The 25,098-nt window shown below is 36.3% G+C and overlaps 3 protein-coding genes across 3 annotated transcripts; 1 reads left to right on the plus strand and 2 right to left on the minus strand.

The window, feature by feature from the left end:
* Nucleotides 1-2,240: 2,240 nt before the first annotated feature.
* Nucleotides 2,241-6,030, minus strand: ABCI19 (P-loop containing nucleoside triphosphate hydrolases superfamily protein). The gene is made up of 6 exons (XM_059576368.2): nt 5,801-6,030; nt 5,360-5,520; nt 4,087-4,138; nt 3,709-3,845; nt 3,325-3,411; nt 2,241-2,902 (listed from the first exon to the last, which is right to left on the minus strand). The coding sequence occupies exons 1-6, from the start codon at nt 5,976-5,978 to the stop codon at nt 2,615-2,617; spliced, it is 903 nt and encodes a 300-aa protein (XP_059432351.1). The 5' UTR covers nt 5,979-6,030; the 3' UTR covers nt 2,241-2,614.
* Nucleotides 6,031-7,259: 1,229 nt separating this feature from the next.
* CHR8 (chromatin remodeling 8) lies at nt 7,260-14,198 on the plus strand. Its single transcript, XM_059576322.2, has 8 exons — nt 7,260-7,342; nt 7,573-7,723; nt 8,151-8,690; nt 8,868-9,279; nt 10,197-11,070; nt 11,447-12,056; nt 12,308-12,778; nt 13,150-14,198. Exons 2-8 carry the CDS (start codon nt 7,634-7,636, stop codon nt 13,945-13,947), a joined length of 3,795 nt encoding a protein of 1,264 aa, XP_059432305.2. The 5' UTR covers nt 7,260-7,342; nt 7,573-7,633; the 3' UTR covers nt 13,948-14,198.
* Nucleotides 14,199-19,670: 5,472 nt separating this feature from the next.
* ABCI18 (non-intrinsic ABC protein 4) lies at nt 19,671-23,865 on the minus strand. Its single transcript, XM_059576232.2, has 3 exons — nt 23,172-23,865; nt 21,777-22,067; nt 19,671-19,982 (listed from the first exon to the last, which is right to left on the minus strand). Exons 1-3 carry the CDS (start codon nt 23,694-23,696, stop codon nt 19,914-19,916), a joined length of 885 nt encoding a protein of 294 aa, XP_059432215.1. The 5' UTR covers nt 23,697-23,865; the 3' UTR covers nt 19,671-19,913.
* Nucleotides 23,866-25,098: the final 1,233 nt, after the last annotated feature.

Here is a 25,098-nt window from a genome sequence, read left to right on the forward strand (position 1 = left end):
AATACGTCCCTTGCAAACTGGCCTAGGAATCTATGTGCTACTTATCACACCAATCACTAAAGTGTAGATTGTTACGTGACAGTTCATATAACATTTACCATGTCAATCACTAAAATGTAGATTGTTACGTGAATTTATAATGAAATTATAATAAAAAATTGTAGTACCTCAAACATTTTCCTTTTTAAAATCTTACACTGCTTATTTTATCAGTCTCTTGTGTTGTATCTTATACTATATTAAATGTATTACATATTGCTTTATAAGTGTCCTTACATATTAGGCCAGAAAAAAGTGCCCATATATATAAATAAGATTTAAGTAACGGTAGAAATCATATATTTTATTTTAATACACAATTATTTCACAATCCTGATGTGATAGTCCCAGTCAAACTAATGGTTAGTTAGAATTGTCATGTCAACAATATGAGATAATTATAAAATAAAAATGTGGCATATAACATTTCTCATCAAATTTATCACAGTAAAAAACTTTTTTTTTTTTACATAATTTGTTTTTTTTTTTTTTCTTATTTCTTTAAAACTAGAAGAGTAAGTAATTTTTCCCCCTCCAAAAGTCTTTTTTTTTTTTTCCCATAAATTTCTTCTCTCGACAGATACAGCGACACAAACAACTATTGACCACTTAATCAAACCTAAAACCAACAATATTTTTAACCTCCTTTGTGATATGCAACAGATTCCATTTTGTGTTTATATAGCAAGCAACAAAGAGCTATGCAGGAAAAATACAAAACCAGAAGGGCGTTTTGTGATTTGGGTCATTTTGTTAGGTATAATTTTTATCTCACAACTATTCCACAATGTTGACCTGTCATTTTCGACCAATTTTTGATTTTTGATTATTTTTTATTTTTTAACAATGATTGATTAAAGAGTTTGTTATGTGCATTGTAAAATAATTGTGAAATAAAAATGTAATTTTAGCATTACTCTTTTTTTTTACTCAACCTCGAGACGAAGATTATAAGTTATTCAGTGTTTGGTGGGATAGTTCTGCTCTTTTTTGTCATGCAGGCCCCATTAATGGAGAGCCAAGACAGAAGTAGTGTACTGGACAACTTTTTAGATAGAGTTCAGTTGGAAAGTGTTGATGTTATTGGGTTGGTTGTGGGGAGGGTTGGAGAAGCATAGCTATCAGAATGTGAGTGCCATAAATAAGCAAACAAAAAGAGCTACCTTCAATTTCTCCCCAAACCCTTTTATTAGAATTTCAACCAAAGCATGAAGAGCCCCACCAACTCAAACATCATGGTTGTCTAAATCAGGTGGTTGACCTGAATATATATAAAATTGTAACACTCCCTACCTTTAACTCAGACTATGTTAAATGGGCTTAGTTGTGCAGACTCATTGGTAGAGTCTAATTTAATTTAGTAAAATAGTATCAGAGTAACTTAGTAACATCATGATATGGCGCTGATCCTGCCTATGAAACCCTTACGAGAACAATAAAAAATTGTCTAAGGAAAATTATAACATCCCAAAAAGTTAATCCCACGCTGAAAAGATGAATTTGCAACATTGACCAAATAGATTATAAGGTGGTCATAAGTACAAAATCTCACATAAGCTTCAATTGCAAGTTGGTTAATCATTTTAAAATAATACCACAATGAGATTAACATTTTTTTTTTCTAGGTCATTACACATTTCATTGTAGGTGATGATGTTGTCAAGGATATGATACTTTGAGCCTAGAATCCACATTTAGGTAGACCATATTACCAAGTCTCTATCAACCACCAATTGCTTTATGGCTTAGAGTTACTCTATGGCTTAAAGGTAATTATAGTATCACATTTTAAGAAAGGAAGGAGAACTTATTTACATCAAGTTTCATTTAACCATTATTTATAGTAAAGTTTTTCAAACTGAGTTAGAGAAAATTCTTTAAGCCTAATCTATTCAAGAACATAATTCTCACATGTAAGCTTTATCTAATTAAAAGTACATGTGAAAAATCACATATTCTAAGAGCAGGTGTCAATTTAATAGACTAAGTTGAAAGAAAACTTTGTCATGCTTCAAACCGGATGAAATAATACTGTCAAGTTGCAGTAATGGTAAGTGCAAAGGAGAAAGCATGCCTTTAACAACGGACATCCAGCCAATCACAATTTGCTCACTTTTACTTTTCCCACCTAAAATATGCAAGCCCACATCATAATCAAGATCTTTCACTACAACAAACAAGTTTCTTTCACCAGCACAAAATGAAGGAGAAACCACAAATAAATTTCTTGCTTAATGATATCATCATGTCACAACAAATTCTCAAAGAACAAAAAGAAAAACAAAAAGAAAAACAAATGGATATAGCCCAATATAATTAACACGTTTATTTACTACATCATCTGCCAGCAGCAGAACATTATGGCTTCACCATCTTGCCAACAAATTCAATAGCTAGCATTTACTGCTATCCTTGATTTCTATTTCAAGCTAATGAGAAGTACCACAATCACTTCTTTTTATCACCTAAAAGCTTTTCTCATTTTTCTTGTACATTTGGCTTTAAATGTAAATCCCTATCAAATATTTTGTGAGGTTTATTTGATTCATAATAAAAAGAATAAACTTCAGCAAGACTAACGGTAGTATGCCATGTGTCTGGATGACATAAAAGGAGAAGCACCAGAAGGAGAGGTCTTCTGGACTTGGGCAGGAGGGTTAATGGGTTTCTTCTTCTCACGCTTGGTTTCAGCACGGAGCCAGGCCTCAACCACCGAAAGCAGATTGGCTGAATTCTTCAATTCATTAACCTCTGATAACTTCTCTGTCCTCCTCAACTCTCCATCTTGGATGTATGCCAAATGCGTCGCCCATGTCTCTAGACCATCAAAAATATGTGTTGCATATACTACCGTGGCTCCTCTCTAAAGAAAATACGTCAACATTATTACTGGCAATATGTTCACATATATAGGAAGTTATCAATATGAGTATATCTAAAGCATATTTTGTTTCTCCTTTGACGATTCGTTACATTTTTTTTTTGTTTGTTCTTTTTCCTCATTCTAATTAGGTGTTTTCTTTTGTATATTTCTTGTATACCTAGGGATGCCTTAAGCTTTAATGATATATATATATATATATATATATATATATATATATAAGGCATGCCATATTTTCTACATGTGGCGTGCAAATAGATTAGACAATTCCCCATCACATGATTTACTGGTGTGTCAAGACTGTTATGCATATCTAGCGTCTCCTTCTTTTTAAGTATTGCCATGCTTCAAAATCTAGTGTATGCATGCATCTGAATGTAATTATAGATATAGCAAGTGAAAACCTGATCACATTCTTCCTTAAAGAAGTCAAGTAAGTCCAGTCTAGCAACAACATCCAGGTCAACAGTAACCTCATCTAGCAAAAGGACCTGTGAATGTACCATAAATAGTGTAAAGTTAGTAATAAGTGAGACTGCTATGAGACTTCACTGAATGTTCATCATAGTTAAAACCCAAATGCAATATGATATGGCCATTGAAAAGAGGTACCAACATCTAGAAGCTGAAGACAAAGCAATTCAAAGAAATATTAAGAGAGAAACAAGTGCATGGTTAAAACTTTCAGCGAAGACAAAAAGCAAGCATAAACTCACAATGAGTTTCAAGGATGATATGATACAACTCTATAACTCATATTCAGTCCCACATTCATAATTCCATAATACCTTGAAAGGATGAAGAAGACCCATGCAAATTTGGACTCGACGCCTCTGCCCATCAGATACCTTGTGCATTCTCCATTGCAGGTCAATATCAAGTAGCTCAATCAAACTGTCTCTCCTAACAGGGTCAGTCCCTTCAACTGCCAAAAGAGAATATTAGTATAGTCCCAATTTTTCTTAATATCAACAAGAAAGGAAAATTATTGTAGGGAGAATGCAAAGGACTGTCCATCTATCTTATAGATACATACACATACATAAAGAAACTTAAAGAAGCAGCAGATAATTTGCTGTATATTTATTTATCTAATAATGGGTATAACATCTATAATGTGGTTATCAGCAGTAGAAAAAAAATGTACTGTGCAGTATATTACGCACCTCCAAATATCATATGTTCGGCAGAAAAATCACCCTGAAGTGGAATCTCACCCTGAATGTTTGCAGATAATTTTGTTCAGAGCATGACAAATGCATGTGAATGGGGTCAAAAGATAAACAGGTTACAATCGCCTGATTGAGTTCATTCATAGATATCTCTAGCGAATTCAGAGTATGCAATCAAACCAACTCACAGTGATGATACCCATAATAGGGCTAATGACCTAGAGGCTCATCCATATAAGAGGAATAAGAGATCTATTTTTTAGAGAGAGAGAGAGAGAGAGAGAGAGAGAGAGAGAGTTCAATCAGACTATCTTATAGAAGATAACTGACCATGTATACACACAACCCATAAATCTGCCCTAAGGAGAGAAGAAAAAGAAACATATATCTACTGCACACCAGTTTGCCTTTGATCTTAAATTGTTGACCATACTACATCTACAAGCAAGATGATCTATTGTTAGGACTCTTGGAATTGTAATCATAGTGTGTTGTGTGTGCAGGCATGCCCGTGTGCGCGTCTGCTTGCTTGTATGTTTGTCTATGATGCAAATTGAGAGAGAGAGAGAGAGAGAGAGAGAGAGATGAAATTTGAATGGAATAGTGAAGTGAAAGAGAGAAATAATTAATATTCTCTTGTTAGCACTTTAAGTGACAGGGAAGAATCATTGTGTTATTCTTATTTATTAACTCCCTGGAAATCCTAGAAAATATAATTGACAAATGGCAATTTACCTAACCAAAATTTGTAAGTAATTCTTCATTAGAAAAATCCATACTATATGGAAAAGACACCTACACAGAAATATCATCATCATCACCAGCTAATTCTGACAAACCTAAGTAACAAATAGGTAAAGAAGCTCTGACTACAGCCTATTCTTTTTCTATCTCAAATGCGTAACGAAAAAGCCATGGGACAAGGTTTAAAGCTTCCACTGGAGCATAAGCCCTTCAAAGACCATATAAATTGGGTTTTATTTCCAAGTTGGCCACAATCTTTAAGTAAATAACTTGGGCATTGCCCAAGACATAATTTGTGCTAGATGCTATTTCTTCTTTGAAACAGACCAATCAACAGAGGACCCCCGCTTATCAGATACATGATTCATGTAAATGTAAATTTCCACCAGCTTTAATTCCATCAAGGGACACCTTCATCATTTTTTTTTTTTTTTTTTTAATCTTCTGTAAATGAAATTGTGTATCATGCTTTTATTGTCCTCAAAAAAAATCAAGGCCTATGAATGAGAATTTAACAACTCACAGCAGAGCCAACGGTTTTACTCCAAGATCCTCCCAAATAAGCTAAGTCGCCACCACACACCAACTGGGTGTCATGAAAAGCCGACCGACTCAGCACGCGTACCACATCTCTTCCTCCTACCATATGCTTACCCGCAAGAATCTTCAGCAAAGTGGTCTTCCCTGCACACAATGAGCAATGCCTGAGTGTCACAGAAAACCCAAAAAAGGGGACATTTTTCACACATTTCTCCCTTAAAACATGAGTAACCACTCACTTTTTGTTGTTATTAATCGACATTGGTGTTCTCCAACAAGCTTAGCAGAAAGTGCTAAAAATCCATAAAAGGCTCAACTTTTTATTGCAAGATTCGTGACCCAACAAACAAAATTTAACACAAATTTGAGTTCAAATAATCAAAAAATTTTACCAAGGTTATTAATTCGTGGATTTGGTTCTTACCAGATCCATTGGCACCGACGAGAAGGCATCGGGATCCGGGTGGGAGCTCGAGGTTGAAGTCCGCGAAGAGCGGTGGCTCTCCCTCGTACGCGAATTGCATGCCGCAGACTCTGATAGCGTTTGAATTCCCATTTTCATCTGCTTCATCTCTCGGCTTAGAAGCTTCTTTGTTCGCCATTGTTGGTTCTGAGACAAATGGAGTTGTATGGATTTGATCGTTTATTCCCGGGTCATTTTATATTAGCTCTAAGCGAACCAGTTTCAGGCGTGTCTTAATGCTGTTGGGAGCAGACGATTGGCCTACACAAGTGCCACGATGTGAAGTCTTGTGAAGCCACGTCAGAGGTTGACTGTAACAGTTGGTGAGGCTCTTTTTGTGGTCAAGTACCTCTTGCGAGTTTGAACATGCCTATTCTTATTGATTGCTCTGCCTTCTATTATAAGTTACTTACTATATGGTAAAATAATTAAGATTGTATCATTTACAAGTTATTTTATTAATTAATTAATTTTATAAGCAAATTTTTTAATCATTTTATCAAAATATTTTTATAGTAAAATTTGTAGTTGCTCTAAATTTAGAGACAAAGATCTGAACAATTTTATTCTCAAATTACTAACAATTCGAATAATAAATATGAGAGAATTCTTATAATACTTACTTTTTAAGCAAATTTTAGACCGTCCACCCAAAATGGGGTTTCCCGCGTTCCACATCCCTGGGGGTGAGGATCATCAAAGAACTTTACCATCACCATAAAGGCCACTACCTTTTACCTCTTTTTTTTTTTTTTTTTTTTTAAGGAAATATGTTAATGATATATTATTGACAATTTTTTATAGGTATTAAGTAAGTTTTTATTTATTTATTTTTTAATAAGTGTTAAAGGGGCTAGACAAAATATTTGTGTAGTTGAAGAGGACGGCTAGGAAATGGTCATGCATTACACATAAGGCGGATGGTTCCATCGTGTGTGATATGGTGTATTTGATGAGAGCGGAATGCTCGAAATTTTGATGATTGCGAGAGATGATTGATCCAGTTGAAGAAGTTGGTATTACAAACGCTATACTCATGGAGAGTGGCTTGGTCTACTATGACTATTTCTAATTTTTATGAATTTCTAGATTTATGCATTTCTTTATCTTCGAATTAGGGATTTCTTATATATTTTATGTGTACATGGGTTGCGTTGCTTGAATATACATTATTTATTAGAAATAAAATAAAAAATAAAAATAAAAATAAAAAGGTTAGACAAAATGTGTTATTTTATTGATTCACAAGGATTATTTTTGGATTTAAGCTTTTTGGTTTATTGGGGAATATAAGCAGACGACAACTTATCATAAGCCGTCGTAGACCTTTATTTCTATTCCTTTGTCTCTAATACGACTGTCGCACAAGGCATATAGGAAATCCAATAAATACCTGAAAACCCAAACAGCGCCACAGCCAGCCAGCGACCGGAGATCATTGACCCCTTGAATCAGGGGCTTTGTAGAAATTGAATTTGCATCTTTTGGGTGGGGGGGCTCCTGGTACGTTCTATAAATTTCCTTATCGGAATTGGTTTGTTCTTGATGTTTCTCCATTTGCATTCACTATTATTCATTCATCGACCCAATTGGATTGTTTGTTTGTTTGTTAATCGGAGTAGCTTACTGTTAGCTGCCAAAAGACTTTTTTCTGTTTTAGGGTTTGAACTCAAAAATTATTGAGGACGCTGATGAATAATGAATATATATTGATGTCTGTTCTTTGTTCGTAGCGCCATTCTCTTGTCTGCTTCATGACATTATAGTGAAGAAGCAGCGGCCGATGCGATTTCTATGGCCGAAGACGAGGATAGAGTTCTGCTTAGTAGTTTGGGTATAACCTCCGCGAATCCTGAGGATATCGAGCGTGACATTCTAGCAGAGGTATCGGCCCCGGCTCTATTAACTTTAATACAATATGTAACATTCAATGTGTTTAGTTAAGAGCTTTAGGAAACACGAGAATGGTTAAGATTTTGTTTTGTTGCATCTAACTGGCACCATGGTGCCATGCCATTTAAGCATTTTAAATAATGTGGCAACATATTCACCAATCTATGAAATTTAATTTGGACCATGGAATGGAGTTCACTTCTGATCACGTAAAAAATTTATTCTCCTTGTTAGTGTTGTTATTCTAACTTTAATTGTTGCTATGAAACTGAACTTGGTGAGAACTGTTTTAGTTCTTGAAATGGTAATGGTTAGCGTTTAAGGAATATTTTTATGTGAATTTATGATGTATTGGGTAGAAATATGAGTTAGTCGATCGAAATTATAGAATCTGACAATAGTGATCCTCAAATGGCAGGTAATAAGGAATGATGAGAATGGTAGTGAAGGTGGAGGGAGCACGGAGGAGGAACCTCTCGAGAAGTCGGAAAGTATTGACCCATCATCCACGAGCCAAGCAAAACTCTTCCATAAATTGAAGGTAGTAGAGTTTGAAATAGATGCCGTTGCCTCCACTGTTGGGCAGGCGAGGAATGTTGCAAGTGATGGTAATGACAGAGGGGAGCTTGGAAATCAAGAGGATGGTGGTCAAGTTTCCCCTAATGGCTTAAATCTTCAGCATGCCTTGGCTGCTGATCGGCTTCGAAGCCTCAAGAAAACCAAGGCTCAACTTGACAAAGAACTTTCAGATTTGCGCAAGGGTAACTCTTCCAAAGCTGTTGAACATGACAAGGTGTTACGAAATCTGGTCAAGGAAGAGCCAAAACGCAAGAGGAAGTTAAAAGAGGTTCAGAAATCGAGGAAAAATGTGGAAAAGAGACAGAAAATAGTCTCATTTGAGGAGGATACTGGTTTTGATGCACTTTTGGATGCAGCATCTTCAGGCTTTGTCGAAACAGTAAGTTGAACATAGTCTTAAAATTCTACTCAGTGCAGCATTGATGAGATTTGTGGCAGAATTGAAAAGGATATGATAATAGAATTGTGATTTTTTTTTTTTTGTTATGCAAATTAATTGATAGTTAACAAAAAAAGAGGAAGAGTGAGGACTAATGTTACCATGTTTACATTTTAGGAAAGGGATGAATTCATTCGGAAAGGAATTTTAACTCCTTTTCATAAGCTGAAGGGTTTTGAGCGCCGTCTTCAACAACCAGGGTCATTTAATAGGCTCGATGTACCTGAGAAAGAAGATGAGACTAATAATCTTGTTGCTGCAAGTGTTGCCAGAGCTGTACGGTCAATGTCGGAGGCTGCTCAAGCTCGCCCAACAACCAAACTCCTTGATCCAGAAGCTTTGCCAAAGCTTGATGCACCTACTCGTCCTTTTCAAAGGCTGAAAACACCTTTAAAACTTCCTCAATCCGCAAAACGAGAGCTAGAAAAGAATGATGATTCAAAAAGGAAAAAGAAAAACAAACGGCCTTTGCCTAACAGGAAGTGGACAAAGCTCATTTCTTGTGAGGAAAAGCACTTGGAAGAAAGTGGTATGATCAATATTCTGTTTGCTTTCAGTATTAGGTAGTTCTCTGGTCTTATTGTTTGCTGAGAACCAGTATGTTGGATTGATGTGTGCCAACTGATGCATTGGTGCCTGGCTTTCTGCCAATTCTTTGGTTTATATTTTCGTCTAGCCCTGTTTTTGTGTAGCTTTTGTTGATTATGGTGTAATGTTTTATTACGAGTTGGTTGATGGGCTGTATGTATGAGGAAATGGTGAGGCGTTGAACTGTAAGTTACTTTCTTATTATTGGACCTTGGCTAGGTATAAGAATTACATTATGTGGCTTGTCGATCTTATTAGCATATCTTGGATGTAGACAAGTGGCCTGCCTATAGATTAGTCCATTTTGTGTTGGCCTCTCTCTCTCTCTCTCTCTCTCTCTCTATATATATATATATATATATATATATTTACATATTTAATGATCCTTTTGTCTTAGGCACCTGATCTCAAGTTAAAGGATTACTGTTTCTTCCTAAAATTCTGAAAGGGTGGCAATGATCAAACATGCTTCTTTTTATTATTATTATTATTATTATTTTATTTAGAAGCGAACTTCTGGGCCAGGAAGGAGCCAAAAATTGTGAGCCCCCCCCCCCCCTTTTTTTTTTTTATAAATAATATCTAACTTCATTTTCTCATTTACATTGTGCACCTGACACATGCACACAATCATGCCTGCCTAGTGTTTATTCTTGACCTTATATTTTAGTTACTAGCAGATTGCACGCATCTGGCCATCTGGGAACAATTAGTTATTTTTAATCTGACAAGTTGTCCAGAAGTAGTAATTACACATTTTAATTTGTTTGTTATGTGTTGTTGTCCAGAATTTCATATGTCCTGTATTGTTGTCCAGAATTTCATATCTTCGTATCAACCTTGTTATTTTTCTTGCAGAGGATGCAAGGGATGAAGTAGTAAGCTCCAGTTGTGAAGATGTGAAGCCAGAGCGTGTTAAAGACGTGGATGATTATGAACCTCCTTATGTAACACTTGAAGGTGGGCTGAAAATACCAGAAAGCATCTTTTGCGCACTTTTTGACTATCAAAAAGTGGGAGTACAGTGGTTGTGGGAATTGCATTGCCAAAGAGCAGGTGGGATTATGGGAGATGAGATGGGTCTTGGTAAGACTATCCAAGTCTTATCTTTTCTTGGTGCACTGCATTTCAGTAATATGTACAAACCGAGCATTATTGTCTGCCCTGTTACACTCTTGCGACAGTGGAGAAGGGAAGCACGAAAATGGTACCCAAGCTTTCATGTGGTGATACTACATGATTCTGCTCAGGATCCTATTAATAGGAAGAAGCAAGCCAAATCTTATGATAGTGATTATGAAAGCGAAGCTTCATTTGACAGTGAATATGAGGGAGACATCTCGTCTAGGAGCAATGGAAAATGGGATTCCTTGATAAACCGTGTTTTGAGATCAGAATCTGGGTTGCTTATCACCACTTATGAGCAACTGCGCATATTAGGTGAAAAATTGCTTGATATTGAATGGGGTTATGCAGTTTTGGATGAAGGACACCGAATTCGGAATCCGAATGCTGAGATTACTCTAGTTTGCAAGCAGCTACAGACAATTCATCGAATAATAATGACTGGTGCTCCAATTCAGAACAAGCTGGCTGAACTGTGGTCTTTATTTGATTTTGTTTTCCCTGGGAAGCTGGGTGTCTTGCCTGTATTTGAGGCAGAGTTTGCAGTCCCCATATCTGTTGGTGGTTATGCTAATGCTTCACCATTGCAAGTATCCACAGCTTACAGGTGACCTTTGTGATATCTCCATACATTTTTAGAAGGGTCTGGTTTATTTTTGAAATTTTTAGTATGTACAAGCTGATTTGAGACACCCAGAAAAGAATTTCAGCTAAAAGATAAAAACCTGGCTTGTCATGTCTTGAGTTATTCACTTAGTCTTGAATGTTGAAAGATCCCCGATCCCCTGGCTGAGGGGAGAGGATGTGGGCAGGAAGGGGAGGAGCTCATTATTCACTTTAAGTTTGGATGATTCACTATTTTCTTTTTCATGAGTTTCTTAACTGACTTACCCAAAAAAGGTTTCTTCAATTTCTGATTTTCAAAATTTCCCTGAGAGTATTTTCTGAGTCTTAATTTTTTTTGCATTTTTTTTTGCTGTCAGGTGTGCTGTGGTCCTGCGTGACTTAATCATGCCTTATCTCCTACGACGTATGAAGGCTGATGTGAATGCCCACCTTCCAAAGAAGACCGAACATGTCCTCTTTTGCAGCCTCACTGCAGAGCAACGATCTGTGTATAGAGCTTTTCTAGCTAGCACTGAGGTAGAACAGATTTTAGATGGCAATAGAAATTCTCTTTACGGAATTGATGTGATGCGTAAGATTTGCAATCACCCTGATCTGCTTGAGAGGGAGCATTCCTGCCACAATCCAGACTATGGGAATCCAGAACGCAGTGGAAAAATGAAAGTAGTTGACCAAGTGCTTAAGGTTTGGAAGGAACAAGGTCATCGTGTTCTTCTTTTTACACAAACTCAACAAATGCTTGATATTCTTGAGAAGTTTTTGATTACCGCTGGCTACTGCTACAGGAGAATGGATGGTCTTACTCCCGTAAAACAAAGAATGGCCTTAATGGATGAATTTAATAACTCAAATGATGTCTTTATCTTCATTTTAACGACCAAGGTTGGTGGTTTGGGAACAAATCTAACTGGTGCAGACCGGGTGATCATCTACGATCCTGACTGGAACCCTTCAACTGACATGCAGGTACTTTTTTATGTTTGATCACTCCACCCCATCTTAAATATTCTCCCGTTCATGAATGTTAAGAATCTCACAAATATGATATGATGCTTTTGATGCCTTCTCATAAACTTAATATCTAAGGAATCCCACATAATTTTTCTTTGAACAATTATGTCAATTTCAGGCAGAATGGAAATTTATTCTTGACGTGAAATGTTGCTTCATTTGAATAGACACCCCTGTAAATCAAGGGTAACATTTTACTTTAACAGGCCAGGGAGCGTGCTTGGCGTATTGGTCAGAAACGGGACGTAACAGTGTATAGATTGATCACAAGTGGAGCGATAGAGGAGAAGGTGTACCACCGGCAGATTTACAAACATTTTCTCACTAATAAGATTTTGAAGAACCCACAGCAGAGAAGGTTCTTTAAAGCTCGGGATATGAAGGATCTTTTCGTCCTGAATGACAACAGAGAGAATGGGTCAACTGAAACATCTAATATTTTCGGTCAACTTTCTGAAGATGTAAACGTTGTTGGGGCTCAGAAAGATAAACAGGATAAGCAAAAACCTCTTGAAGTTCCTGCACGACATACTGATGGTGTTGCAGCTGAAAATGATAACAAATCAGGGATTGCAACTTCGAGCGGGAAAGGGAAAGAAAAAGCTGATCACAGTGATGGTGATGTAGATGAAGAAACAGGCATTTTAAGGAGTCTTTTTGGTGCCCATGGGATACATGTAAGTTTCCTCAACGTTGTTATTGTGCTTTGGTTTGTACCTTTCTTTGATGGCATTATCATGTAAATCAACCATAAACTAATTTTTTTCTTCCTGATTGTTGTCTGGTTGCATTTGGAAAGCTGGAATGTTAGTATATTTTGATAAGGGAAGGCTAGCGTTAGACCATTTTGACATCATTCTCAAGTGTTGCAACAGAAAGTAGATATTACTAGGGTTTTCTTAATTCACACTTGTTTTGGTTTTGACAAAAAGGCATTAACGAACCACTTATTTTAGATCCCACGTTTGCTCCATCATAACTCCATTTTTTTTCTGGGTACATTCGGATTTCTTTTGTAACCTCACTTGGTGTTGTTTTTCATCTACAGAGTGCCATGAACCATGATGTAATCATGAACGCCCATGATGGGGAGAAGATGAGGCTTGAGGAGCAAGCTTCCCAAGTTGCACAAAGAGCAGCAGAAGCATTGCGCCAGTCACGGATGCTCCGTAGTCGTGACAGTATTTCTGTCCCAACATGGACCGGGAAATCCGGGACTGCTGGTGCACCATTATCTATGCGTCAGAAGTTCGGTTCAACTGTGAACTCTCAGTTGACAAATAATACCAAATCGCTCAATGACTTGTCCAGCAGTGGAACCAACAGTATAGATGGAATTGCAGCTGGGGCATCCGCAGGGAAGGCACTATCTTCAGGCGAACTATTAGCTAGAATACGAAGTACCCAAGAAAGAGCTGTTGGTGCTGGACTTGAACAACAGTTGGCTTCAAGTTCTCATAATGATGTTCCACGTGGAGGGGCCACTCTGCATGGATCCGAGGTTTATCCGACAGGGATGGGTACACGAAGTGATCCTGCCTTGGAGAATTCCTCATCATCAAAAAAAAGTTCTCGTAACAAGGCAAGATCCGCTGATGTTGGGCCTTCTAGACCATCAAAGAACAAAGCTAGAGTGCAGCCGGAAGTTTTGATACGTCAGATCTGTACATTTATGCAACAAAGAGGTGGAAGAACCACTTCAGCCAGCATAGTGCAGCACTTCAAAGAGAGGATACCCGCCGAGGATCTACCCTTGTTTAAGAATCTTTTGAAGGAAATAGCAACACTAGCGAAAGACCTGAATGAATCGCATTGGGTTCTAAAACCAGAGTATCTACAGAAATAATCATACAAATATTTCTAGGATCTGCAGCCATGTTCATATCTGCTTTAGTCGTGTTCGCCAGTTGGTCATTGTTTCTTCCAATTTTTCAGTGACAGGCAAAGGTGACAAGAAAGTCCTTTTTGCAGTTTCTCGGTCATTTTTGGCACTTTCTGATTCAAGCCACACTCTTCACTGAACAATCTTTTGCTGTACAGTGCAAAATGTAGAATTTTTTTTTTTGGAAACTTCTAAAATTAATCCAAAATGTTCAATCATGCTTGACTTTGGTTGCCATCATGTTTGTTTGACATCATTATAAACAGAAATTAGGTTACAGCTCTGAGCTTATTGTTTTCCATCCTTTCTTTATAACGCAAAATTAGTTCTTATAGTCTAACAATAAGCTCTTTAGGGTTTAAAAAGTAATTTAAAACTACGAATGGCAAATAACTCCCCAGTTCTAACTTCTGTTTGAAATTTTGACAGAAAACCATCAAAATGTCACATTAAGGCTAATAATAATATAACACACGTCCTATATAAATTTATAATAAAAATTAAAAATCTAAGGGATGGTTTGATCATCCATAATTGGCCATGGCCCATGAGGTAGCCAAAGTACTCCCAGTAGGGCTGTCAATAATTAACGGAAAACCGGAACCGGGGACTTGGTTTCAGTTCCGATTGAAAAAAATCAAAAACTAGGTGCTCCGGTTCTAGTACCCGGTTTTTACCGGAACCAGGGTACCTTATATATATATATTTCACAACTTCACGCCATTCCGCCTCTCTCTTCATTTCCCTTTTCCAAATCCCCAAATCCTTTTTTATCTCTTCATGGTCACCGATTACTTCTCACATCTACCCCCATTCACCACTGCTATACCTCTGATTTGTTTTGGTTTTGGGGTTTGGTGGGTCTGTAATAAAACGCATGTTTGATGTTGCTGTGTTGTTTGATGTTGTTGTGCTGTGCAATAAAACCCATTTTTGTTCTTCTGCAATAAAACCCATGTTTGATGTTGTTGTGCTGTGCTGTGCAATAAAACCCATTTTCGTTCTCACCCTCCGATTCTTTGGTTCGGCAAAGAGGAGAATGAGTTGTTGTGCTGTGTTTTGTCAAAAAAAACAAAAAATTGTAGCTGTCGTGTTGTAGTGGATTTGTAGCGTCGTCGATCCCACTGTTCCCACCCTCTCGTTCTCTGGTTCGGCAAAGAGGAGAATGAGTGAAATAACTTGAGGGTATTTTGGGCATTCAAATATTTTTTTCTTAAAAAACTGGTTACCCGGTCCAGATAATTGGGTACAAACCGAAATCAGCAGGTAACCGGGACCTAGTTCCCGATTCCAGTTTCTCAAAACCAAGAACCAAGTACCCCTGTTTTGGTCCCCGATTTTGACCAAAAACCGATAAACCGGATCAAGTTGATATCCCTTCTTCCCAGGCTTTGAGGGTGGTTGAGCAACAAATTCCATTAAAATTTCAAAAAGAAGCTTGGACTTGAGGATTGTTTGTCATTTGTGCTTACCGCAAGAAGTTTTAAACTACTTTTAAACCTTAGAGAGCTTATTGCAAATTGGTACAACCATATAAATTGATTTTGCAATTTTTTTCTTTATATAAATTTGAATCTAGACGTCTTTTTTACTTGTCCTTATAAATATCCGCGTATCTGGGTAGATTTTAATAGGGTTAACTTCACAAAGACTCCCTTTAACTTTTACGCATTTTGAGAAGACTTTTCTAAAGTCCAAAAACTCTCAATTTCATCCTTCAAATTTATAATTTGATGAAATCTACCTTCTTTCGTTAGGATTTGGCATGAATGCTATGATAGATATCAAGATACCCTCAACTTAATTTTTTTTTTTTTAATGTGAAATTAAGGGTATATTTAAAATTTTATAAATGTTTCAAGAATATATGTGACATCCTATAAATTTTGTAGATTAAAATAAAGCATTTTTGTTTTTATATATATATATATATATATATATATAGTTGTTGGATTTAATTCATATACTCATATATAGAAAAACCATTAGAATAGAACTTTTTGGTGAGTTTTTATCCAATTAAATATTATGTAGATCTCCTAGAATATATGAAGAGATTTTATCTCTTCTTAACTCAACGTGATAAGTGTATATATATATATATATATATATAAAAGATGACTCATTTAGTTAAGAGAGTATTAGTGGGATCATTAGTCTATTAAATATTTGAGAGTCTTCTAGATTTTAGGAGGATTTATTGCTTAATAATAATAATAATAATAATTATAAATAAATAAATAAATAATAATAATTTGACGTAGCCTCCAAGCCAGTTGATAAGAACGTGTCTTACTTTTTTTTTCTCTCATTTGCCATTTGTTTTCATGCACAAGAGGAAGCCTCCACGTAATGGACATTTGTCCTCTTGCATGATTTTTCCCCATAGCCATTTAACACATGTCCTTTAACTTATTTTTTTTGTTTATTATATCTCTCTCTCAACTCTCCCTGATATGCTATATATAATACCCAAAAGGCATTCTTTTCTCCTCACTACCACTCAGTAGCGAAAACAAGTAGGGATTATTTCAAGACTTTTTTTCTTCTTTTCTAGCACAGCAGCGGTAAGGACCCCCTTTCTTTATTATCATTTTGCTTTTTTTGGAATAAGATTATTTGCTTCTTACGGGTATTTTAGGATTCTTGTATAGGTGGTTATCTAAGGGGTAGTAATCTAAGGAGTTTGTAAAAATGACTCTTATTATTAAAATGTTAGTTTTGTAGGTTTTATAGAGATTATATATATATTTTGTTTAGACAAATTTTTCACATAAGTCAGTATAATGTTTTTGTGATTAGATATTATACATTCATAATAATGATAATAACAATAATAAAATTTTTATATGTGTAAGACTTATTGAATAAATGTTTAGCACCTCACATATATATATATATATATATATATATATATATATATATAGTCATGTTGTTTTGTGTACACATATATTTTAGCTTCTTTTTTTTTTGTATATATATATATATATATATATATATATATATATATATATATATGTACACGTGTACAGCAATAAGGGAAATTGGATTATATATACCTATGCAATATATTTGGAATATGACCTTATATGCTTACACATGGGGTCCGTGCAAACACACACACATATATATATACTACTTGTCTACTTGTCACGCCCCCGATTAAGGAGAATAGGGGAACGCGAATTTAAAAGGGAAAACACAATAATTAAGGAATATCATTACATTAATACTAAACCAAAGTTGAGAAGTCAAAAGTTATATAGAACTAGTGTTTTAATATGAACATTTACAAGATCTTGTTTACATATGAGTTGAGAATAAAAAAAAAGTCTCCCCATGCGTAAGTGTTCTCCTATATACACATAAAAAAAATTATGTAGTCTACAAAAAAACAAAAGTCTGCACAACAATGGCTTGATCCTTACAACTCATTGGAATCTCAAGCTCTAAAACTCCTACGGTTCCGCAAAACAGTAGGTCCATGTGTCCCAAGCATAAGGCTATATAATCGGATCCTCAAGAATAAGGACACCTACGAGAAGCCCCATTCTCAACACTATTATGTATAACAGCATCTGAAAAATTTAAATGAAAAAAGGGGTGAGTTTGACAACTCACAAAATTTAAATGTTGTGGTTACTTACTAAGTTGTCGAACTCACCCCTTTTCCCTTTTAAATTTTTCAGATGAAAATTTTTAGATGCCGTTATACATAATAGTGTTGAGAATGGGGCTTCCTGTAGGTGTCCTTATTCTTGAGTACGGACCCGATTATATGACCTTATACTTGGGACACATGAACCTACTGCTTTGCGGAGCCGTAGAAGTTTTAGAGCTTGGGATTCCAATAGGTTGCAAAGATCAAGCCATTATTATGCAGACTTTTGTTTTTTGTAGACTGCACAATTTTTGCTATGTGTATATAGGAGAACATTTGACGCATGGGGAGGCTATAACCTCCCTATAGTTGTCGCTTTTGATTATGCCTCCTAACAGGGCTTGAAATGTTTGTTTTTTTTTTTATTCCCAGCTCATATGTAAACAAGATCTTGTAAATGTTCATATTAAAACACTAGTACCATATAACTTTTGACTTCCTATCTTTGGTTTAGTATTAATGTAATGATATTATTTAATTATTGTGTTTTCCCTTTTAAGTTCGCGTTCCCCTATTCTCCTTAATCGGGGGCGTGACAGTAAACAAATCATTTCATTCATTTTCACGTCTCTTTAATGCCACCCTAATGGAGGGGATATATTACATCAAATTAAAAGTTCAATAATTGAGAGTTTTTGAATATTGAGAGGATCTTTTTAAAACACGTGAAAGTTCAGGGAACCTTTGTAAAGTTTTCCCATTTTAATATGTAGAAGTTTCTTTAGTTCTTTCAACCATGCCATCGGGAGGGATGTATGATTTCACATTTATTTTTCGTTGGTCTTGTTATCTTGAGATTTGCCACTTTTGGAATTGTATCCTCTTGTTATAGAGGAAATTCTAGTTGGTGTATAAAGTGAGTGTTGTTGCATATTTTTTTGATTAATTGATTGGTGTGAAATATCCAGTGTAGGCACTTCACCTTTTTCTCACTTTCCTACTTGTTTATGGAATTTAGTGTGTTTTATACTAGTTTCTTAAAGTAATTTTATAAGCCATTCTTGCATCACTTCAAGAATGAAGTGACTGTTAAAATCAAAATTCAATAATGATCAATCACAAGTTCGATGGTAAATTTATAAGCCATATTATTCTTGCAGTTACACAAGAGAGACATAAGAGAAATTTCTAGCACTACTCAATTTTTTAACTGGATTGCATATCTTTGTGCAAACTTCTAACAAGTAAACCCATTTTGGTCATATTTCTTCCTTTCACGTGCATAATCTTTCAAGCCCATGTAAACCCATTTTGGTCATATTTCTTCCTTTCACGTGCATAATCTTTCAAGCCCATGTGTGTGTGTGTATATATATATATATATATATATATTCTATTCAACTTCGGGAAAAAAAGGGGGGAAACAAACAAAAACACAACAAATTACAAGGGAGAGTCAATCTACTTTTGTGCTTCAGAGCATTGAGGAAGAAAAAATTATCTACCAATTCATCAACAGAAACCATAAACTCATACTTCAGATTTCCAAACTTTCACCGACCCAAATTTTCTACCATCACCAAGAAACAGTTCAGTTGGAGTATGTTATATCCTACATTTTTATTTTACAATACCGATGTGACAATCCTGACCATCCCTTAATTTTTTATATATTTTTTTTACTATTCCAAAAGTTGGTTGAGATAATCACGTTAACATTGTGAGATAAAAATGTAGTTTTTAATATTGCTAGTTCAGTTAAGGATACAATTTACACAAATCCAAAAACAGCTATTAACGAGAGAATCTCACATGCTATTAAAAAGGCATGTGCTTCTCACATGTTAAGAAACAGACACATGAAAATGCAAATTTTATAGATTGAGTTGAACGAACTGTTCGTCCGCTACTTCTCATTTCCAGTTTTTGCCAGGGTTACCCAATCTGGTCATTTTTCAATTAGTCAAGAAATGTGCCTGATTCATAGCCTTAATTGTGCATTTATGGATCAACCCTAATTACAGTTAATAGATGGTCCATAGATACACACATTTCAGTTTACAATAGTGCATATCAACCAACCATATAGAAGAAAAATAAATCTCTATATTATATAAAGTTAAGAACTTACAAGCTCAAGCAGGACAAAAGAGGCATACAGATATATTTCCAGGAAATATTATTTTCCAGATATGGAAGAATTAGGTACCTTGTGCTTTCTACTTTTCTCGTTCTCTTTGTTATTTTTTTCTTTTTTCCTTTTTAAATACTTCTTCTGAAGAACACATCAAACAAAGATCTCAATCACAATTAATAAATGCTCACACAATCAAAAAGCTGCCCATCCTGAAGCAGTGGTCTTCGCCGATCCTGATCCAGTTGCTGAAGGAAGATTTCTCTGCAAATCCCAACAAGCAATGTGCTATGAACACATTGTTCACATATATACATAGACACGAAATTACCAAGTAAGTTCAGTATACTAGGGCTTTTACAAAATATTAGTTTTAAAAAAGGGGTAAATTTTAGTAAAGTTGGGGATTATTAGGAAAAGTATGGTTTATGTTAGAGAATAAGTCCATCAACCACATGAACCCAAGCAAGCAAGGACATAAGTATGATTTCCAATAATAAGTTCACTGGAGTAGAAAATAATAGATTTAAATTCAGATCCGATATGACTTTTATATACATATAATTGGCCCCAAGGAGAGGGGAAATGAGAAATTCAAACCAACGACCTCGCTTCATGAGACGTGGTCCTTAGCCGACCGAGCTATCCCTTAGGATTAAATCCCATGTGACCAGAATGGAAAGGTTAGGACTGAAACATATGTATGCAACAGAGTTTATAAGCATATCCTTCTTGGATAACAAAGGAAACCAGTGACCATATAACAACCACAAATCAATAATTCCTCAGAGAATCATAATATCTAAGATATACTACTCAGCCACCCCACGTAACAAGACTAGCCAAAGGCTTTATATGATGGTAAATGTAATGCTTTGTGTCAGGGAAGAACGGTATCTACCACATGAAAACAAACAAGTATATACAGAAGTTCATTGAAGTAAAAAGAAACTAATTCTGATAGATTAGAGATTTCCAACTTGCATTTTACACCATATGGTTCCTACCAGAATAGTAGCACAGCAAGTTGAGTACTTAAAAGCAGGTAAGCAACAGATTTCAATTAGTGTATGCTTCCCATATTAACAGAGCACATGAATTTGACCATATAATGATCCTTGAAAGAATTGTAACATCTAAGAAAAATTACTTGAGCATCTCATGTAACTTGACATGATTACATTTACAAAACATGATATTAGAAAATATGTCGGGGTGCCATTTCTCTCCACAGGCTTCACTAATAATTTCTAACCAAGTGTCAAGTTCCAATAACACAAAGATATCGATATCAATATCAAAACATAAATAAGATGTGCCCTATACAGGTAAAGAATTGCATGCAAGTCAGAAATGCAAAGAACATCCATTATGATATGCGATTCAAATGTAAATTCTATGATCCAAACACCAAGCCACAATGAAGTTCAACAGGTATAAAACTGAAGAATCCTGCTGCACTATTACTAGCAGTCAATACTGCCAAAAGTTCTGAAGGAGCTCCAAAGTATCATTCCTAACTCCATCCACATGAGAACCATAGTAAATCACAAGCACTTCTTCACGATCTATAACCATGAAATCAATGTGGTAGTCCATGTGAAAAATATCTCATATGGTCAGCAGGGTTTCACCAATCTTGCTAAGGGTGAACCATAATTTTTATGTTGCTTCTGGATAAGAAGAACTGAAATTGTAATATCTATTTTTTTTTTTTGAGTAAAATCGTAATATTATTACTGAAATCTTCAACTAATTTGGCACTTACTCAAATCTTCTAGTAATTTTTTCATAATCCCTAGCAGAGAATGAATATGGTCAGCCATAAGAAGACCACCATGCCTTCTTTCTGCAAACCAAGAATCCCTACCTATGTGTTGGGGAACAGAAAGCAAGTGATTCTTTTCAATTAAAGAGATCAGGGCAAAATTAAACAGCCAGATGTTACGTCTCAGGATGGTTATAACAAGCATACTGGGTTTTAAATTATCATAACATGTGAAACAAATCATGTGCAAGAAAAGGACGCGAATGAGCGTTGAAGGATCAGAGGCAAACCTCAAGTGGAGAAAGGTCTGACAAAGGGTCATTAGAATGCCTCACATTTTCCTTAGGCCCCTTGAGACCATCACCATGGTGGCTGGCAGAGGTCATCCGAGCAGGCACGTGATCATTTGGAGGAGGAGGGAGCGGAGACCTGATTTTTCCTGCCCCACTGGGTGGCGGGGCAAGGCTCAAAGCTTTAGGCTTTGCAGTTCCAGAAAGCCCTCCTGCTAGACCAGCAGCTGAGAGCATACCAGTTCCTCCAGATGATTTGGGCTTCACACTTATCCGGATCGTTTCACCTTCCTATAATATAAATCAGAATAAAGTCAATTCCTTCCAAAAAGAGAGCCAAAGACACAATTTTTTTTTTTTGAGAGAGAGCCAAAGACACAATTTAAGCCCATATAAAAGTGGCACAAAATGAAGTAGAAAAAAAAGGGCCACTCTCAGAATTATGAAGACAAATGTGGCATGTACTTATAAATGTAGCAAGTGTAATGTAATACCCCAATTCCATATTGGGAAGATAAATAGCTCAAATAGAATGTGTGGTTTATAAATACACTCATGGGTGGGTACAAAATTTCACATTGGTTTCTTATTAAGGAGATACTAGGCTTTATAAGCAGGGGCCGAACCACCCCCTATATATATATATATATATATTTTATGAGTATCCTCTTTTATATATATATATATTTTATGAGTATCCTCTTTGAAAAATATATTTTTTACACCCCCCCCCCCCCCCCCTCCCCTCCCTCAAATTTTATTTTATTTTAAGTTTTGTCCCCCTCCCTTCAAGTTGTAGTTTTGCCCTGTTTATAAGTGACTTTAGAAAAGTTTCAAATTATATAGTCATTTTTTGAGTGATAGTGACTAGCATACGGTTAACGTTTTTCTTTGGTCCTAGAAAAAGGTGTGGCCCTGACGAGGACATCAAGGATTGGAGGGGGGAGATTGTATCCTCAAACTCGTCACCATCCCAAATCCATAACAGAACATACATGAAAATAAACTCTAACCCAGACTCTCTGCAAAACCCACAACACTGCAATACTAAATCATACACGATCTCCTACTCCAAAATATACAATGCTGCAAAATAGACAAAACCCACAACACTCATTATGCCAAAAATAAGTAATAACGCATTCTTCTGTCCAAAATTTGCATTTTTTTCAACAAATGCACAACACCCATTACACCAAATCACACATTGCACTAATCCAACACATGCAACTTCACAAAGAACACAACACCCATTGTACTAAATCAGACATTCTCCTACTCCCAAGACACGAACTTCCGCAGAAACAAACAACACCCGCTACACTCAATGTCGCAATTCCACCAAAAAAACCAAAAACTCAGAAATCATTTCCCAGAAAAACATTAGGTTCATACCTTCAATCTATGATTCACAGCGGGATGAATATCAATTTGGTTATCTCTATCATCGGCCTCCCCACCACCACCGCCACCCTCCCTCTTCTCGTGCTCCCTCCTCACGTACTTCTCATGGTCGGAGAGCGCGACATTGAAGTCGAACGCCTCGTTGCGCTCCGCGAAGCCGAGCCCCACGAAGGCGTGCTTGCCCCGGCCGTCCTCGATCCGGAGCACGAAGTAGCGCGACGAGTCCAATACGGTCTCCACGGCGCTCTCGCGGGGCTGGCCCGGCTGCACGAAACAGGCGGCGAAGAGGTCCCCGGAGGCCGGGTCCTCGAGCCGGATCTCGCACCGGGTTTTGCATGATACGACCCGTAGCCTGCCGGACCAGATCTTATCGGACTGGAGCCACTCGCCGCACTTGTACCCGCCGGAGGTGGGGCGGGGAGGGATTTTGTATACGGCGACCTCGCGGACCACAAGGAGGGTCTGTTCCAGGGCCTCTTCGTCGTCCTCCTCTGGCTGTTGCTGGTTAAACGACATCGTTTTTCTTTCTGGGTTTTGTCTGTGTGATGGGACTGTGGGTTCCTTCAGGGAATTTGCAAATGATGGAAAGGGAATGTATCACTATGACAATATCAAAGGAGCGCAGGGAGAGAGAGAGAGAGAGAGAGAGAGACGTGGGTTTGAAGGGAGTGCTTGAAATGTCAACTGTAATGAAGAGACAACCAAGGCACAATCAGAACTTACCCTTTTTGCCCTTTCTTCTCTTTCATTTTTTTATTTTTTATTTTTTTCCTCGAGAAATATGAAAAAATAAAATAAAAACATGAGTCTTTGATAACGAGAGAAAACGTGAATTGGTATAAGAGTTTTTTTTTTTTATATATAATAAAAAAAAAGTATTCTAATAATATGATATATATATATATATATATATATAGGTGAGAATTGTTTTTAAGTTTTAAGAGTAGTTTATATTTGAGTTATTTTTTAATTTTTTTTTTTATTAATACATCTAGAATATATATATATATATCCGAACTTATGTCAACAATCTAGAAAACATAAAGACAATGTTAAAAGACATTGCGACAAATTGGGGGCCAACCCATTTCGTGAGATTGATTTTGTGTTTCGTGAGATTGATTTTGTGTGAGAGAGAATTGACATTGCCACAAATGTTAAATGTTGTCTACAAAATGACATGGTTGAGGATGAGGTGAATGTCTCTTATGATTATTGAGATGATTTTGTTAAATTTTGCACAACATAATTTATATTTTTGTGAATTTTTTAGACCAACTATAAGAGAGGAAGCTCAAAATGTTCACTTGCTGGATTGTATTTTTTTATTTTTTTAGGTAAAATTTTAAGCTTTCATTAAAATCATGATAAAGCATTCCGTTCAATTATTACAATATCACGGATAAGGATAGCCCATTTTGTAAGATGGTTGAATTGCTCTCTTCGTGAGATGACGAGTTGTCATGTTTTTTTTTTTTTTGTGAGCTTCACATACCATAATTGGAAGCCTTTTAGTATCATCTTTGCATCTTCAATTAACTGCGTATGTCTGTTTATTATCTTCAATCATCTGTTTGTCTGTTTATCGCGTCAGATTTGGCGCCGTAAAAACAAATGGGTTCATGAAGGAAGTTTCATTAATCCTAATATTATAATCCAAAAAACAGAGGAGGAAACACTAACCTAAGTTCGGTTACAGCAAAGAGACCCAGCTGAAAACAATGGTTCTGCTCGTGTGAAGGTTTGGTTGGCTCCTACCCAAGGTTGAAGAAAGGCGAATTGGGACGTTGCCATAAATAAATTAAATGAAAGGGTGGGGATCGGAGTTGTCATAAGAGATGATAGAGGGAACGTGATCGCTACCATGTGCAAAACAAGGATGGGTAAACTGGATCCAACAATGGGGGAAGCATATGCC

This window comes from Corylus avellana, chromosome 11, assembly GCF_965113065.1.
Source record: "Corylus avellana chromosome 11, dhCorAvel1.hap1.2, whole genome shotgun sequence".
Taxonomy (NCBI): Eukaryota; Viridiplantae; Streptophyta; class Magnoliopsida; order Fagales; family Betulaceae; genus Corylus; species Corylus avellana.

What these genes read in the sequence shown, in the direction of transcription:
- ABCI18 (XM_059576232.2), bottom strand. Translation starts at nt 23,696, where the DNA reads ATGTCGTTTAACCAGCAACAGCCAGAGGAGGACGACGAAGAGGCCCTG. An exon ending in CTGTGAATCATAGATTGAAG is followed by an intron (nt 22,068 to 23,171) that starts GTATGAACCTAA and finishes TTTATATTATAG; the next exon opens with GAAGGTGAAACGATCCGGAT. An exon ending in CAGACCTTTCTCCACTTGAG is followed by an intron (nt 19,983 to 21,776) that starts GTTTGCCTCTGA and finishes TGGGATTTGCAG; the next exon opens with AGAAATCTTCCTTCAGCAAC.
- CHR8 (XM_059576322.2), top strand. Translation starts at nt 7,634, where the DNA reads ATGGCCGAAGACGAGGATAGAGTTCTGCTTAGTAGTTTGGGTATAACC. An exon ending in AAAGCACTTGGAAGAAAGTG is followed by an intron (nt 9,280 to 10,196) that starts GTATGATCAATA and finishes TTTTTCTTGCAG; the next exon opens with AGGATGCAAGGGATGAAGTA. An exon ending in TTGGTGCCCATGGGATACAT is followed by an intron (nt 12,779 to 13,149) that starts GTAAGTTTCCTC and finishes TTTCATCTACAG; the next exon opens with AGTGCCATGAACCATGATGT.
- ABCI19 (XM_059576368.2), bottom strand. Translation starts at nt 5,978, where the DNA reads ATGGCGAACAAAGAAGCTTCTAAGCCGAGAGATGAAGCAGATGAAAAT. An exon ending in CGTCGGTGCCAATGGATCTG is followed by an intron (nt 5,521 to 5,800) that starts GTAAGAACCAAA and finishes CATTGTGTGCAG; the next exon opens with GGAAGACCACTTTGCTGAAG. An exon ending in TTAAGGAAGAATGTGATCAG is followed by an intron (nt 2,903 to 3,324) that starts GTTTTCACTTGC and finishes TATTTTCTTTAG; the next exon opens with AGAGGAGCCACGGTAGTATA.